Source organism: Phlebotomus papatasi, chromosome 3, assembly GCF_024763615.1.
Source record: "Phlebotomus papatasi isolate M1 chromosome 3, Ppap_2.1, whole genome shotgun sequence".
Taxonomy (NCBI): domain Eukaryota; kingdom Metazoa; phylum Arthropoda; class Insecta; order Diptera; family Psychodidae; genus Phlebotomus; species Phlebotomus papatasi.
In genome coordinates, this window is record NC_077224.1 from 78,458,100 (window position 1) to 78,474,726 (window position 16,627).

The 16,627-nt window shown below is 33.2% G+C and overlaps 1 protein-coding gene across 2 annotated transcripts in view; it reads right to left on the minus strand.

The window, feature by feature from the left end:
• Positions 1 to 15,760, minus strand: part of LOC129805899 (uncharacterized) — a 304,927-nt gene extending 289,167 nt beyond the window's left edge. Inside the window, exons 1-2 of one of the 2 annotated variants that reach the window (XM_055854137.1) lie at positions 15,275 to 15,760; positions 697 to 1,035 (exon numbers count right to left, since the gene is read on the minus strand). In XM_055854137.1, the coding sequence (XP_055710112.1) occupies positions 697 to 799 (103 nt within the window). In that variant the 5' untranslated portion in view covers positions 800 to 1,035; positions 15,275 to 15,760. Of the gene's footprint in view, positions 1 to 696; positions 1,036 to 15,249 lie in introns of both variants that reach the window. The other variant, XM_055854138.1, reaches the window with a different exon arrangement.
• Between the last annotated feature and the right edge of the window lie 867 nt (positions 15,761 to 16,627).

The window sequence follows — 16,627 nt, forward strand, 5'->3', positions numbered from 1 at the left end:
TTTCTCAGTACAAAATGTTTTAAATCACTTTCAAATATTGAAGTTAAATATCCAATTTAGACTTAACATATAGAATTTGGCATAAGAATCTGCTCTTGAATTCTTGCGATACGACTTGCAAGTTCAAGTATATCCTGTCAATCAATTGTCTAACTTGTAATAAATAAGTCTGGCATAAATACTTCAAAAGATTTTTCATAGGAAGGGAGATTCAAGTTGTTTCAATGAAATATCAAAGTCCGTTGAAGATACGAACATTAAAAATTTACACTTACAATTTTAATGTAAACAAATTAGAAGTCCTTTAGTCGTATGTATCAGTAATTAAGATTTTAAACATTTTCTCTTCACATATAGAACTTCGATCAATACAATATGTATAATAATTACTTTGTGAAATCTAAATTTATCTCTGTGCTATCCTTAATTCATTACTTTTTCATACTGATTTATTTCAATTAGTAAAATAAACTATATATCTCCTGACTTTTTAACAATGGTATTCTTTCAATATTTTCTCTTTTTTGTAAAAGTTGGTAAAACGGTGAACAAGAACCACTCGTTCAAAATGGTACTAAAATTTTCTACTTTTTCTATGTCTTAAATTTAATATGACAAATGGAAGTCATCATGAGCACTCCAGAAGAAATGCATCTTGGAGGGTTTAGTGTGAAAAAAAAAGACATGGTGACTTACCTGGAGTGAGGAGGAGCAGAAGTACGATGATGGGCCACATCTTTATTTGTCTCATATCCAAAAGACTGCTGATTCTTCCTCTTGCACAGCAACTCACAGTCATTTATAATCCCAATTTTTTCTTCACTCAAGATGAAGTACTATGGCGATATATCCTGCAATTCTCCTACTTCCGTGATGATATGCCGAGAAGATTGTCTTCATTCTCTTGGTGACAATAATTCTTCATTTTCTACAGTATGTTCACTAAATTAGTTACTATTTCATCAACTCTTTGCTGCTTTCCCACCACTTCTTCCGCTGTGATCACTTTTATCAATTTACCACGAACTTTAATACCTGCAAGGAGGTTTTTCTTTTATTAATTAAAAACACTCAATGCACTTTTAGTCAGAATAAGCATGAGAGAGATGGTGAAATTCATAAAATAAATAAAATATTTTGTATGGTGTTCTGGGGCAAATATAGAACCATACAGAATAAGAGAATTTTCAGCTGGAGCAACAGGATTTTCCCATACACTATACTCGTGAAAATTGTCCATGGAAAATCTCAATGTGGAAATTGAATCATTGTATTTTGTGATCCTCTTCCATTTACACCCAACTCTCGTTTCTTTTTTCCCTCCAATCATTCTCAGCCACTGAGGGATGGAGAACAAGTATTGAATGATGGTGAGAAATTGATTTTTACTGTTTTACAATATTTACATACATACTCGTATAGCTGAATATTTTCACCAGCAAGAAAAAAAAATGTTTCAAAAGGGTATCTCTCGTTTATGCGGAACCAAATAAAAAATTCAGGCAAAATCGATATTTGTGATTTGTTTTTAGCATATCTTTGAAATTTACGCAAAATGTGGTGACATCCTTGTTATATTTCCACCCTCAGAATACTTTTCTTTTGAACATTTTTGCTTTTAATCTTAAAGAAAATATTTTTTTTATGTATTTATCTACAATCCTAAAATAAATTTTTCGCTTTAAAATTTTGAATTAACTTTTAAGGTTTACAGTAGACTCTCTCTCAATTGGGTATTTGGGGCAAAATGTCATCCGGTTTATCGATAAATTTTGGACGTCAAAGCCTTTGTAAATTCCACAAAAAGCGCTGAATTATAAAGAATCACGATAAAATAGGAAGAACTACAGCGAATTTGAGCAAATTAGCTTCATAATTACACGTGAAAATTGTCAACAAAATTTTTCGACCGATTGAAAAAGAGCCGATTGAGCGAGAGTCTAGTGTAATTTATATTATAACAGAGACAAATGAGCAGTGAAAAAAGTAAATTTCGTCGATAAAAAATTTCATTTGATAATTTTATAATAATATTTATTTCTTATGGTTTTTCGTCGTGAAGGAGATCAACATGGAGAGTAGGGTTCTTGAAATGAACCAGATCGCGACTCCTATTACGAAATATTGGCTATCCAAAGTTACAAATAAAGTGTCATAAACTCCAGGAAAGGTATCCAAAAGTACGGTCAAATTTACATCTGTATTATTATAACCAGCGCACAATAATTTTTGTTTGTAAACATGTTTTCAAAATTTTCTATGAGAATGAGCGAGATGACTAGATCTAAATCTCATTCACTCTCATTGAAATATCAAAAACATGTTTACAAAACAAAAGTTATTGTGCGTTAGGCATTACTCATGGTGAAATGCATTAATATCAATTTTGGAAAAAGAAAATCAGAACCGATAAATAATTTTCAAAGTTCCAAGTAACACTGCAAGTAACAAAAGACTTTGATTTTTATTAAAAATATTAAATTTCAAACACAGGACATTATGCCTTATATTATATATACCCTGTCCTAAATTTTAAACACATTCCCTATAATTTATACAATTGTTACTTAAAATATTTTCAGACAAAATGAAAAGCTGTATTTCTTTTTTGCCAAACTGACCAAATCTGACCTTTTACTGCTCATTTGTTTATTGCCAGTAAAACTTATTGGATTTTACAATGAACAATCTTAGATACTACTTAGTTTTTTAATGACCAAAGTATTATAATAATATTATACAGACCAAATTTGAATATTTATGCCCATTTACTTTTTGCCATTCATATAACGCACTAAACTCCATTAACTTTAAAATACTTTTTAAGGATATGAAATTCAAAAGAGAAAAATCTCACATTGATTTTGCCTAAATTGAGAATTTAAACTTGTTTTATTTGGACTAAAAATATAATAATTTCTATTTGATTTGTTTTCTATATTAAAATTTTAAACATTCAATATAAGGGGAAAGTGCTCTCCCTTCGAACGTTCATGCCTTCGAATAATGTGATTTTTTTTTGTTTTCCGTAAGAGATTTACACTAAATTATCACGGAATTATCAACAATTGATGAAAAACCAACTAATATTTAATAAAAATGTGTAAGTCTCTTAGGAAAACTAAAAGAAAATTCACATTATTCGAAGGCATGAACGTTCGAAGGGAGAGTACTTTCCCCTATATATACAGTTTTATTTGAAATATTATTTTTTATCTATGAAAAGGTATCATTAGGAACATGTCGCAAAACAGACATTTTATTTATTTATTTTTATTTTATTTTATTTTGAGATCTTATAATATCTGAGAGGCCTTTTTATAGTAAATTTTTTATAGGAACATTTTTATAGTAAATAGAAAAATTTATAGAGAATTTATATAAAATTTTCCTCTATGTCGAAGAAAAATATGCTTTTGCAGCCATTTTCCTGAAATTGTTTTTGTGGCAAATTTCTCAAAAATTCTGGGATGAATATTTTTGGTGGCAAATATTGATTCACTCGAATCATTTGAAACTTTTGGGCTTCTGAGAAAGATCATAAGGATTATCTATAGATACACTTCAAATTTTCCGTATCTTTTATTTTTTCAATATATAAAATTTCGAAGTTTTCGGATTATCACAATTTACCCCAGCGGTCTCTCAATTGTGCCTATTGCAAAAATAGGAATTTCAAATGGGTCTCCGGAATTTAGGATCTAGTGGCGCTGGCACACCTTCTCAATTTAGTGAAATTCAATCGATTGAAATTTTACCTCTTACTCTTTCAAACTGAAGTAAGATATGTTTGTCTCTTTCTGTCAAATAAAAATTGAAATTTCAATTTTATTTTCAATTTAAATTGGCACGCCTTTTCAATTTAGTGAAATTCAATCAATTGAAATTTTACCTCTAACTTTTTCAAAATGAAATCAGATACAGCTGTCTCTTTCTGTCAAATGAAAATTGAAATTTCAATTTCATTTCGAATTTCAATTTGGAATTCCATTTGACACAAATAGACAGCTGTATCTGATTTCAGTTTAAAAGAGTAAGAGGTAAAATTTCAATCTATTGAATTTTACTCAATTGAAAAGGTGTTCCAGCGCCATTACTCTTTCAAACTCAAATCAGATATAGTTGTCTCTTTCTGTCAAATGAAATTTGATATTGAAATTTCAATTTTCATTTGACAGAAAGGGATAAACATAAATTATTTTAATTTGAAAGAGTAAGAGGTAAAATTCCTATCAATTGAATTTTACTTAATTGAAAAGGTGTGTTAGCGCCATAACGGCCGATATTTTGTTTTATTTTAAACAAAAAAGTAGGAAAATGCTCTTCTGAAGTTTTACTTTGATATCAGTCCTTGGAAATTACAAAGAGCCAACTCGTTCTGAGCCATTTTTCTAGAGACACCATGAAAGATTTAACTATGTGCAAATAATTACAGTGGAACCTCGATAGAGTCAACCCCCGATAGAGTCAATAACCAATAGAGTCAACAGCTATTTTTTTACTCTATGGACTTCGATAGAGTCAACGAATCCAATGGAGTCAACAACAGGCCTGGAAATAATTAGTTGACTCTATCGAGGTCCGACTGTATATTTATATTAAGAGAAAATCGACTTACTTCTTTTCTATTCTTCTGAGCATTTATAAGAACATCGAAACTTTCACATTTTTACCTTTCAAAATATGTTTTTTTTTGAGTTGGCTTCTTGTCATCCTAAGTGGTGGGCAAATTTTTTTGAAATAAGAATGACAAGGGGTCTTTCTTATTTTAGTTAGTCCCTGTTTAAATTATAAAGGATAAATCTATTTGGTGCCTCTTAATTTCCAAAAATTGCGCAAGCAATCAAAAATTAGTAAAATTTCGAGAAATATTTCTAATAACGCTATTTAACTATTCTCAAAATTTATTAAATTCCCTTTCTAAGCCCAATACATTTTCTTTATCGCCAACTTAGGGCATTGATTTCATAAGTGAGACAATCATTTTAGGAAGATTAATGACTTGCCCAAAAATTCAACCCTCTTCATGTTTATTGACATCAAAATTATTCATAGATGTTATGTACAAAATAATATATATTTATTATAGTACAACTTGACAAAATATGCGTCTTGTGTGACTATTTTATTGCCGTTCGCTTATAGTAAAAAAAAACACGCGTTAAGGTGTTTTCCACCCCCAAAGACTGAACAAAAGGTTAAACAAATCAAATTATGTATTAAAGAAGAAGCCGACCGCTACCCGTTCGGCCGGTGGGCGGTTTTGGGCTGGTTAAGTAAGGAAAATTTGTCCGGTGTGTATATCACGTGGTCTCCACCTTCTGCCCACCCATTGCCTCATCCATATTGTAATTCCAGGGCGACATTTTGACCCAGAGATTAACTCGAGGGCGCCCGTGGGGAGTATTTTGGAGCACGACAAGTGGGTCTGTGGTATGGGTAGAAATTGGTGTAGAAAAGGCACCGGAACTTTGTGTAACTTGATTCTAGCTTGAGAATGTCCCTCCCTCACAAAACTAACATACACTTATTCATAATACAGTAAGACTTCTCTTGTTACAGTTCCTTGACTCCTTCCTACCCCCCCCCCCCTACCCACACCCCCAAAAAACTCACCCCTTCGGCCATTCTCTCTTGTGTTTCTTTGCTCCAAAGTCTGAATAGTACAGAAGAAGTGATTAAAAGTTCAGCACAAGTTTGTGGGTGTCTGATTTGTGATATTTCAGTGTCGACGCTCTTTATGGTGGTGGGTATTTTTTACGTTCCACTTGGATTCCCACCCAGAGATTCATCCGGAAGTTTTTGCCCCACGGGGTGTACAAATTTTCAAGGCAAAGACCTCACTTACGAGTAATTTCATGGTTAATTGTATTCGGGAAGCTTCATTTTGGGCAATTTTGGGTGAAAAAGGAATCTTTTATATCCTAAGGTCTTTGTTCACTCTAAGGACATTGAGTAAATTTGTTCACATTGGCTATATTGGGAGCATAGCACAGGGAGTGGCAAGGATATCAAGATGAGAACGAACTACAGAACTTTTTGAATCTGGAAATTTTAAGAGATATACAGCAATAAATCTTCTTGTCTTTCAGCAGACAAGCTATTAGATTTTATCTCTAAACTGGAATCGACACTTATCATCAGTTTTACGATATTTTTCTATGTTTTTTTTGTGTTCTTAGAATATCCTAGAAGCTACTTTTAATCAGGATTTACGAGACTATTTTAGATTGGAGATAAACGTAAATTTACGGCACTTTTAAAATATTTTAATTTAAAATGCACATACTTTGGGTGAAAGAAAAACATCGCAAAGGTCAAATTGCTTTTGAGTCAGTTTGTTGAGCATGGTCATAGTTGTATTGCATTTCCTTTCAGAATTGTTACAGTACGAGCTTGAATCGAAACATAATAAAACATAGAAAAGTTACACTAATCTCTTTCTTTCTTAGATCTCTTTTAATTCGTATGTGTAAGACAGGGGATACATCTCACATTTTATGTTAATGTCGGTAGGAAGGATCTGAGGCTTCGCACATACTTTGGCTTCCAACACTTCAGAATTTTCCCGTATTTCTTTAATTAATCATTTCTATGGAAAATTTAGTGGCTATTTCACATTAGGTCACACTTAAGACTTACCACTAGGAAGTAAGATACTAAATACACTTAATTTTACGACATTTTTCTATGTTTTCTTTTGTATTATTAGAATATCGTATAAACTACTTTTAAACAGGATTTACGAGCCTATTTGAGGATAGATTACACTGAGACTAAAGACACTTATGTCTCAGTGTGTGCAAAGCCTAAAAGACTTCCCCTAGTAACTATACGTCATACACATTTTAATTATTTTTTCTAAACTTCCAATATTGTATGATTTCTAAAACCTACGTTAACTTAGTGTTTACGATATGATCGTGATATCTAAGCCGTTCATAATAATTTGAACTTATTTTATTGTTGGATTAATATATATGAAATTATTATTAGAAGTTTATAGAATTTACGTAAAAGTATCGCCTTAAAATAGAAAAATAGCTACGTGAATCTTCATTTAACCCTTTAAGGGCGATTAAGAAAGTAATTTTCTTGACTACCTAAAGTTATTTTTTTCTTATGTCAGTACATAATTGTAAAGTAGAAGGTAGAAGGAATCTAGAATATTTTTTGAAAGTCTCTAGGTATTTGTTATATAGTAAATATTTAAGCTCAAAAATGGCGAATTTCATTCATTGGTATTGTCAGAAAAATTACTTAAATTTTTGGGCTATTTTTGTCCTTATCGTTCATAGAATCACAAAATACATCGAATCAGACTCTGTTGGACTTTCCAAGGTTAGTTGTAAGGCTTATCATTGGTTATGTTTCACAGTTTAATTTTTATTGTTGATTTTCAGTTCATAAAAGTGTCTCGTCGTTAAAGGGTTAAAAACGTATACAATTGTCAAATGGATATTGTCAAACGGTCAAACGGATACTATTGACTATGTTTTTCTATGTTTCCCAAATAATGTGATATTTTAAAGATCTGTTTACATATTCCTTACGGAGGTATTCATACATCATTAATTACCATCTTTATGGCAATTTCGACTATATTCACTTGAAATTTGTGATCGCGAGACAAACTTGTGTGTATGATATGAGAATGAATATGTGAGAATGATTGATATGAACGTTCCCAGGCTGGATCCTGTGGGATCTCTACGAACCTGTGAGTATGAAAATTGTGTGGATGATTGCAATACGATTGCCCCCAGACCTTGGATGGCTGATGGACCCTTACGCACCTGTGTGTGAGTGAACGAACAAAGAATTATTTATCCGGCGAAAAAGAAAATTTTCTCCTTGCCCAATAAATGATCTTTACTCGTTCTCTGATGCCCAGAATCCTTGTGAACGTGACGGTACGTTGAACGGAATGAAAACTCTTACGAGTAGTTTAAAAAATTCGGATTTATTTCACTAATTAAGAAAAGACGTGTCTTTGCAACCGTGACGTTGATGCAAGAGAGATTTTAGGTTATGGTGAAAAAATTAAATTTAGTTTTGTAAAAATAAAATGACTAACTACTGGATGAAAATAAATTAAAATTAAATTAATGACTTCTCATGGAGCTCATCTCCAATTTGTATTTGTCCAAATGAATCACAATAATTTCACAATCCGCATTAAATATTTTCCTGTTTATAATGCATATAATTTGATAAAAGAAGCATTAAAAAAACATCGAAAAAATAAAAATGTACCTTAATTTTGCTATGGGTAGCTCTTTCTCAATTATAAAATATAGATAAATAGAGTAACTGTAGTAAATTTCAGCATGGTTTTATCATGTAATTTTATAATATTTTTATAAAACATCGAAAACATAGAAAAACATCGAAAATTTAAGACATTCTCAGAAAGTGATGAGGGTAGTAATAATAATAATGTTTTGTATTAATTTTGATGTTTAAGTATAGAGACCTAATCTAAGAAAAACATTTGAATGTTTTTCTTACCATTTTACCACCCCTTGGGCGTATTAGGAAAACAAAGGCAAAGAAACATATAGAGGGAATAAACTGTCCGGTCGCTTAAATACGGGTGAGATATCAAGCTTCTTGTGCTTCTTGCTCTTCTTATTTTTTTTTCTTGCCCTTTTCAAAGTTACTTTTTGCCACTAAAGAACCATCTCCTTTCATGAGAGCAATTCAAGATATCACCTATTGGAAATGAAGTTGTGCTATTGCCAAGGAAAAATAGAGGAAGATTTTCTCGCCTCACTGATCTCTACTTGAAACTTCCACCATCTCTCAAACTCTCATCCTGCTCTAACGTCCTGTCAATGCATATAGGAGATATTTGGATGGGATGGGGGAGGAAAACCACCCGTGAAAATAAATTCCTTGTTGGAAATTGACACGGTACCATCGTAAATTGTTGTGTGAAAGTTTTGTGTCTCAAGATGGTCCCACAAATGTGTTGTATCATAGTGTAGTGTGTTTAGCTGAAGAGATTTCTCTGTTGCATTCTCAAGGATGGCTCGAGATGTTTCGCAGTTGAGAATTGTATGGGAAATGTCTTGTGCAATTACATATCTAAAGTAAATTTGAAAATTGAAGGGGATGACACCTAAAGGCCACTTTTATACTTTTTCTGCACTCCAGACGACAGTCGACACCAGTGAAAAGCTTTCTGGATGGAGCTTTAGCAGAAAATGTGTTAGAGTAATTAGTGGTGTGATTGTTGGAAGATGAAGACAAGATGCTGTAAATGGCACAAAGTGCATCTAAAGATGAAAAATCTCAAATTTCCAGCACAAAAGATCCCGCTGACAACCCTTAAGAAAGCTGTTTCCTTCCATAACATAAAAGTATCATTAAAATTGCATTTTATTTGCAAATTGAATGCACTTTGAGCGACAACAATCGGAATAATCGGTCATGTTTTATGCATTGTGAGAACTGTGGGAAAATTTCCTTCTACCGACAGCGGTATATGGGAAGAAAAACTCTCAGTGGTGTGGATGGAAAATCTAAAATTAGCATGTTTCAATTATTGCCTGGGGACAAGAGTGCTTGATGGAGAAAGGAAAAGCTTTGAACAACTAGTGAGAGCATGTGAATAAATTTTACCCACTTTATTCACCTTTTTCTTCTTCATGGAGCAAATTTCCATTATTTGCTACATTTCAATAGTGACTCGTGCGGTTGTGATATTTAGTGTATTTTATACTTTGAAAAAATTCAGATGAGATTTGGAATTACTATAATATCAACATAAAAGACATTTCCACAAAATTCATATAGAATAGAGTGAAATAATATACTTTCAGGAATAAAAGTTTTAATTTACAAGAGGACCTAAGTAAAAGCTTCTTTTGAGACTTATCGTTTGTGTTTCACTAAAACAGAAATCCTTTGAGGAATATACAAGTTACATTGTGGTTTTTGTACTGGGAGAAATATAATATATTGCTGAATGGGCTGAATGATTAAATATTTAAAAAAAGGCTGTTTTTTGCTTTTGATACTTGAAAGATCGGAGATTTTTATTAATTTTCAAGAAACACTTTGAAAACACATCTAATGGTGTCTGATATTAAAAGAAAAGTTTTTTTTTTAAATTAAAATAACCCTAGTGGTACGCATATTGACTAACAAATCGTAAGACTCCTAGCCTTTTTCAAAAATTAAATATTTTTAACAATTATCTAAAGAATTTTATTAATTTATCAAGCTAATTCATTGGGTATTCTTTGATATTAGATTAAAAATAATTATTTAAACTGGAAAGGCTCAAATGCAAGGAAATGTGACTCAAAAAAAAAAAAAAAACTACAAAAACATGAAAAAATAATACACTTTTCTCCAATACCTAAACTCGTTCATCGCTTATTTCCACTTTGCCTTATTTTTCTATTTGTTTCTTTTTTTTATTTCAATTTAATATTTCAGAATATGGAATTAAGTTATTTAATCATTTAACGGCCTTATTCGTGAATGGGGGAAAGTTCGCTACTTTTGGATGACCCAGCTTTGGACAACTCATTTTTTCCGATGTTCCAAATGAATTAAACACATGGCTCTTTTATGGAAATTTGAGGCCTCGGACTAATTACTAAAGTTAAGCTTTGCTTTAAAAAAATAAAAAATAAAAAAAAAAAGATTTTTCTGAATCCCAATTTTTGACCCTCTCGTTCGCAAAGGGTTAAACCATAATTTCTTTAAAAAAAAATTTAAGAAAGTAGCAGGAAATAGACGGAGACACTGAACCTTTCTTGATTTTCACAATTTTATTCTCTACGACGTTTCGAGGATGGATGTCCTCTTCATCAGGTATCGAATATGGCAGGGAAAATCACGTACAGGTGGGAGTTGTTACACTGCACTTGAACTTTGATCACAATTTGATCCGTGATGTTCACCATTCGACTGACCGACACAGAATACTTTTTTAAGAAAGTATATGACCAGGGTCCTGTCGAGGTTTCATTTCTCAAAAAAAAAGAAGTGACTGAAGACTATTGGCAACTTTTTTCCTGAAGAAAATTAACTAATCAATCTAAAATATTTCGAAAATGTGTATTAAAAACTATCAAAAAATACATATTTCATAATGTTCGCCGAAATAATGCAAGAACTACGAGCAAATTTATTTAAGTCGCGGTGCAATGGCTGCGAAATTTTTACAAGGAAAAGTGAAAAATAGCTTCAGTTTTTATTAGGCTTGATGGGCCCCTGATATGACTTTAACTATGGTAATCCCAGTTAAGCCTAAAGTTTGAAAAAGCCTTAAAATTGTAGAATTGTCTAAAAATTGTGTCATTAAAGCAGGTGGAGCAGTTCAAGCATCTCGGGGTGTTATTCACTATATGGTAAGATGGAAGTGGAACTTTCACCGCGGATTGGTCGAGCTTCTGCAATAATGAAGAAGCTTGGAAGAAGCGTGGTGAAGACGACCGAGCTTTGTCGTTTTGCTAAATTATATGTTTTTAAAGCTGTGCTCATTCCTATTCTCATCCCTATGGCCATGAGACTTTGGTAATGACCGAAAGAGTAAGATCAGGAGTAATAAGCTGCTGAGATGAATTACTATTGAGCGGTTAAGGGAATGATCTGTTAAGATCAAGTGATACTTGTCGAGGAGTTATGCCCTAGACACACTTACGACTTAAGCCGACAGACGATTTAGTGGAAAATTATGGAAATGCAGTTTAATTATCATTTCGAATATAATTACGCTAAGCCGTCTCTCGGCTAATCCTCTGGTCTGCCGAGGCCCTTCTTACACCGTGTTGAGAGGTTAGATTACACTTCGATGGTATGGTCATTTTCAGCTCATTAATGAAGACAGATTGCCCTGAAAAGCTATGCGAACCATTGCGCGGAGGCGTAGGCCTTGGGGCAGATCTAGGACAAGGTGTCTGAATCAAATTCAGAATCTTGTCTTGGAGCGCCTTTTTGATCGACTGCAAATATTTTGTGAAGTGGCAACAGATCGACTGGCGAGTGTTGTTAACCTGTGTTTCCTAGGCTCCCTATACTAAATTAGGAAGTGAAACAACTCCAAATTTCGAACATAATGCCTTAGCATTGGATTAAGAAATCTATCCCTCGGCCTATTACTTTATTAGAATTATTTGAATTGAATTACATAAGACTTTCGGATTAGAATATCTTTTAGGTTTCCAGAAATTTTATGAAATTAATAATACGTGTATGTTTAGCATAAATACAAAGCTCCTATATTTACTGTATAGGACTGTGATCTTGTTAACCCTCATACATTCGATCGAAATTTAGCTCCTTAGAAAATCGTTATTTAGGACCATTAGCTGCGTTTGAGAGGAGGATTCTATAATGGATTATGGTCCTTTTTGCGAGGAAAAACGATCACGGAGCTCTGTAACTATGAGGTGTATGATCGTTACCCCTGAGGTACCTTTCCTACCAAGCAAATACATCTTGATAAGCCCTATGGTCTGGCAATGGTTCGAAAGATTAAGGACGACCCGGCCTGGTAAGTCTTTTTACGACTTTATGCTTCGAGAAAACGAAAGCAGCCGGATCTCCAATGGCCGTCGACGTAGACCAAAACGCCAACTTATTAAGGGGAAACTACGAGTTCAAGGTTAGTCCAATATCAAAATTTTTATGCAGAATAAAATTAAAGTCATTTTAAACGCAAGTATAAAAAATTCTTCTGTTAATGTTGTTGTTCCTGCATTCCTAGATATACAGTAGACTCTCGTTAATTCGGCTCTTTTAAGATCGGGTTACTTTTTAATTCGCGCAGCAGTTAAATTTGAAAAAAAATTGTTGACATTTTTCAAGTTTGATTATTATTATCAAATAAAGCAAATATGCTCAAATTTGACATGATTAATCTTTGTTCTCATGTGTTTTTGGAATATTAAGGGGTTTTCATTAAATTTTCCATATATGAGTATGTAAACTCAATATGTGTATGCAGATGAATAAAAAATCGTTACATTTCAAAAAATTTGTCGCCCGAATTTCTGTCTAATTCGAGTGACATTTTGGTCCCGAATGCCCGAATTTGAGAGAGTCTACTGTACTAATATTCTTTTGACATTTTACATTTTACAAGCCATTGTGAAGAGGTATCGACCTCGGGGCAGACCTTGCCTTAGAGCGCTTTGGGATTAACCGTGAACACCTTCCTGAAGGATCCTAAGGGGGGATCCTGAAGGGTATTCTAAGACCCTTGACACACTTATGACTTAAGCCGAGAGACGGCTTAGTGGAAAATGATAGTAATATGGTTTAACCATTATTTAGAATATACTTACGCTAAGCCGTCTCTCGGCTAATCCTCAAGTCTGTCAAGGCCCTAAGCTCGCGACCACAATAGGGACACTGGTAAAAATAAAAGGCTCAAATTGGATCATATTTAAACCTTTTCAAAAGAATGAATCATGTTTGATTTTTTGAAACATTCACAAGTGCCTCTGGATATTTTTTTGTGCACATTTACCACGATAGATTACGTTTTATTGTAAACTTATTACTCATATAATATTTCTCTCATCTGAGGGAACACCGAAAATGACTCTTTCATTGTTTTTATTCATTTGTTCCGGAGTTGAATAAGTGTCAAAACAGGGATACTTTCAGAGAATCATACACTAAGAGAAATCCGAAAAAGTTAAAATAACAATCCGGAAATGTTAATTTTATCTTGCATTATTGATCCGAAATCGGTGTAAATATTACCCTTTTTAGGTATATTGGGGGTTAAAGTTATCCTTTTTCATGTAAATTTAACCTTTAAAAAGGTGTAAAATTAAAATTAAAAAATGTTGATATATTTTTACACCTAAAAAGTGTTAAATTTATGAGGAAAACAAGTTAATCGAACTCTCTTTTTTTTCTCAGTGTAGGTGATCCTTTCATTTTTTGTAGCAGTGAATAAGTGGTTGAAAATGATGTTGATGATTTTATATCTGGAAATTTTGTTTTCATTTTTTTCAAATCGTCTTTTATGGCCTCTACACCCTATGAGAAATTTCTTTAAAAAAATGTCTTGTTAAAAAAAATTCCCTAATCCTTGTAGGCAGAAAGGTCAGAATTTTTTAAAAAAGGCAATTTTTGACGAAATTGCTTCTAGTGAGTGGACACCATTAGACCAAACTAACGATTCTGAATCAAATTAGCTTGAATTCTCTAAATCGTTTTTTTTTTCTGGCTGTACGGTACTGTCAGTCAAATGTCTTTAATTTTAATAAATAACTTTTTAAACCATTAAGTTAAAATCCTAAAGTACTAGTAAGAACAAATTTCAACATAACTATTCGGCTTTTCAAGGTACTTTTTTATTTTTAAGACCAATCGAGAAGAATTAGAAAAAAAACAACAGAAAAAAATAGGAAAATATCTGTGTTGGATACTGAAAATGGTGAAAATGTAACTTAAGTGAGATTGCAAATTTTTGTAAAAAAAAAATCATTTCCCACCTGGTTCTGCCCGGTCTCCCATAAGTTACACGTTTCCTAATAATATTATATATTGTAGCATTAAAAAAGGCACAGATATGATAAGGGTAATCAAAACCCGTCGACAAAATTTCTGAGAATGAAATTGTCGAAAACGCACTCGCGGAAACGAATTTACGGGTACGAAATTTCCGGAGGTTTTGACACATCTATTTAAAATACCTTGACAGCTATGCTCGAACTAACATATTTATATGTCCTGCATTATTTTAGATCCAACCCTTAGTAAATAAGTGAGACATTAATAGTTGGAAATTTGGCCAATAATAAAAAGTTTAAAGAACAACTACATAAACCAAAATACAAATTATTGGCTAACTTCAAACATAATGTATTACGTAAGTAAACTAAAGGTACCTAACCTGACTAAAGATCAACAAAAAAAAATTGTAAAAATCGCAGGTTCAAAATATCATCATTTTCCTCTCAGTGCAGTTATTTTCACAAGTCACTTGTATTTTCCTCTTATCTGTCCCCCCGGAAAAGCCCTGTGTATGTCTGCCCTACGGGTGTGGAAACTATAATTAAATTAACAAGAACTGCGTGAAGGTGGGACTGTGTGTGAAAATGTAAATTGCGACAGTGTTGGGGAAAGATAGAAAATTAACAGAATGTCGAGATTTTTTTGCCTCAACAAGGTGTGAGCCTGAGGAATTGTGGGTGACACTTGGGAATGGGATAGGGCAAGTGGCTCCATGGTTGGTCAACCAGATACGAAATGGAAGACCTAACCACCTACCGGGAGATAATTTTGTAACATTCACCTCCAAGTTCTGGAAACTCTGCAGAGAGTTTTTTGTCTCGAAAAATTGTTGATGATAAATGTTTAGTTTGTTGCACTTTGTTATTCTTTTTCCTTCATTCAGAATACCATTATTAGGTTTCGCACATTTTTAGCACTGTAAGTTTGGTAACACTTTGGCTTTTAGGATTTGTCGTGAAACACTTTTAATTTTTTTTTTAAATGAAAATCCAGCTTAAATCTCTTGAAAGAGAGATAGCTCTAGGAATAACTTTTGCAATAATAATGTTTAGGATAATAATGCTGAAGCTGAATTTGTTGATTAATATGATGCACTCGTATTTAGGTAAGAGATCGCAATGCTATTTTCAAAACACTTTCTACGCAATTCAACCTGCAAAAAGCCTCTTCTGAGAGATATTTTTGCTACGCGAATAATTGAGATAAGCGCGCAATCACCGATGTGAGGACTGGCACAAGACTGACATCAGCTTGAAGAAGTTTGACTGTGAAAATCGTTGGATTTCTCCGTATTTGCTGGTCGACACATTCGGCTTCTCCAACTCTGACGAAGGGGAATGCATGAATATTTCATGAGGAGTATTTTGTCGTGGTATATTCGACCTCTTTTCGCGCCCAGCATATCCCCCATGCCTGAGAATGGGATAGAAGCATTGAAGAGGTTAAAGGTTATGCGCATGTGCTGCACATTTGCTCCAATTCTTCGGGCATAACACTTGGTGAACATCACAAGTTCCACAGCTATATTCCCCGCTTTTTTTACTCTTGCCCCAAGAGTCCTCATCTGTACTGATTCATTTCCTGAGCCAAGTTGGACCCCTGAGGAGTAGGTCTTGTTGCTCATGGATGCGCCAAAAGCGCTAGTGAGTCAAAGCCAGACTAACTTCCACTACTCTATTGAACAGCAATTACTTTGCCGATTACTTCTGCAATGAGGCATGTGTATTACATAAATTCCTTCACCCCAGAATCCACACACCCCACACACAACCCATCAGATTCCATCAATTAGGATTCTCCAGAAATTCTCCGCCTTGTCCAATTGAAGTTTTGTCGAACATTTTAATCATTTGGGATTACATTCCAAACCCATAAAGAAATTTTGACTCTCTTTAATCCAATACAATTGCTCCTCTATCATAAAAAATTAAGAAAAGAGAATTATGTTATAAGCATAAAAATGCTCAGAAATGAGCAAAAGAAATTCTCCATACGGAAAATATTTCTAACGGATTAACTTAAGACATTTTCCACAGAATTTTAACACAGAAGAAGAACTGAGAAAATTGAAAATGCTTTTCGTCACATATTGTCTTAATGAATGCATAAAGCCAGACTTGGTGAATTTTTGAGA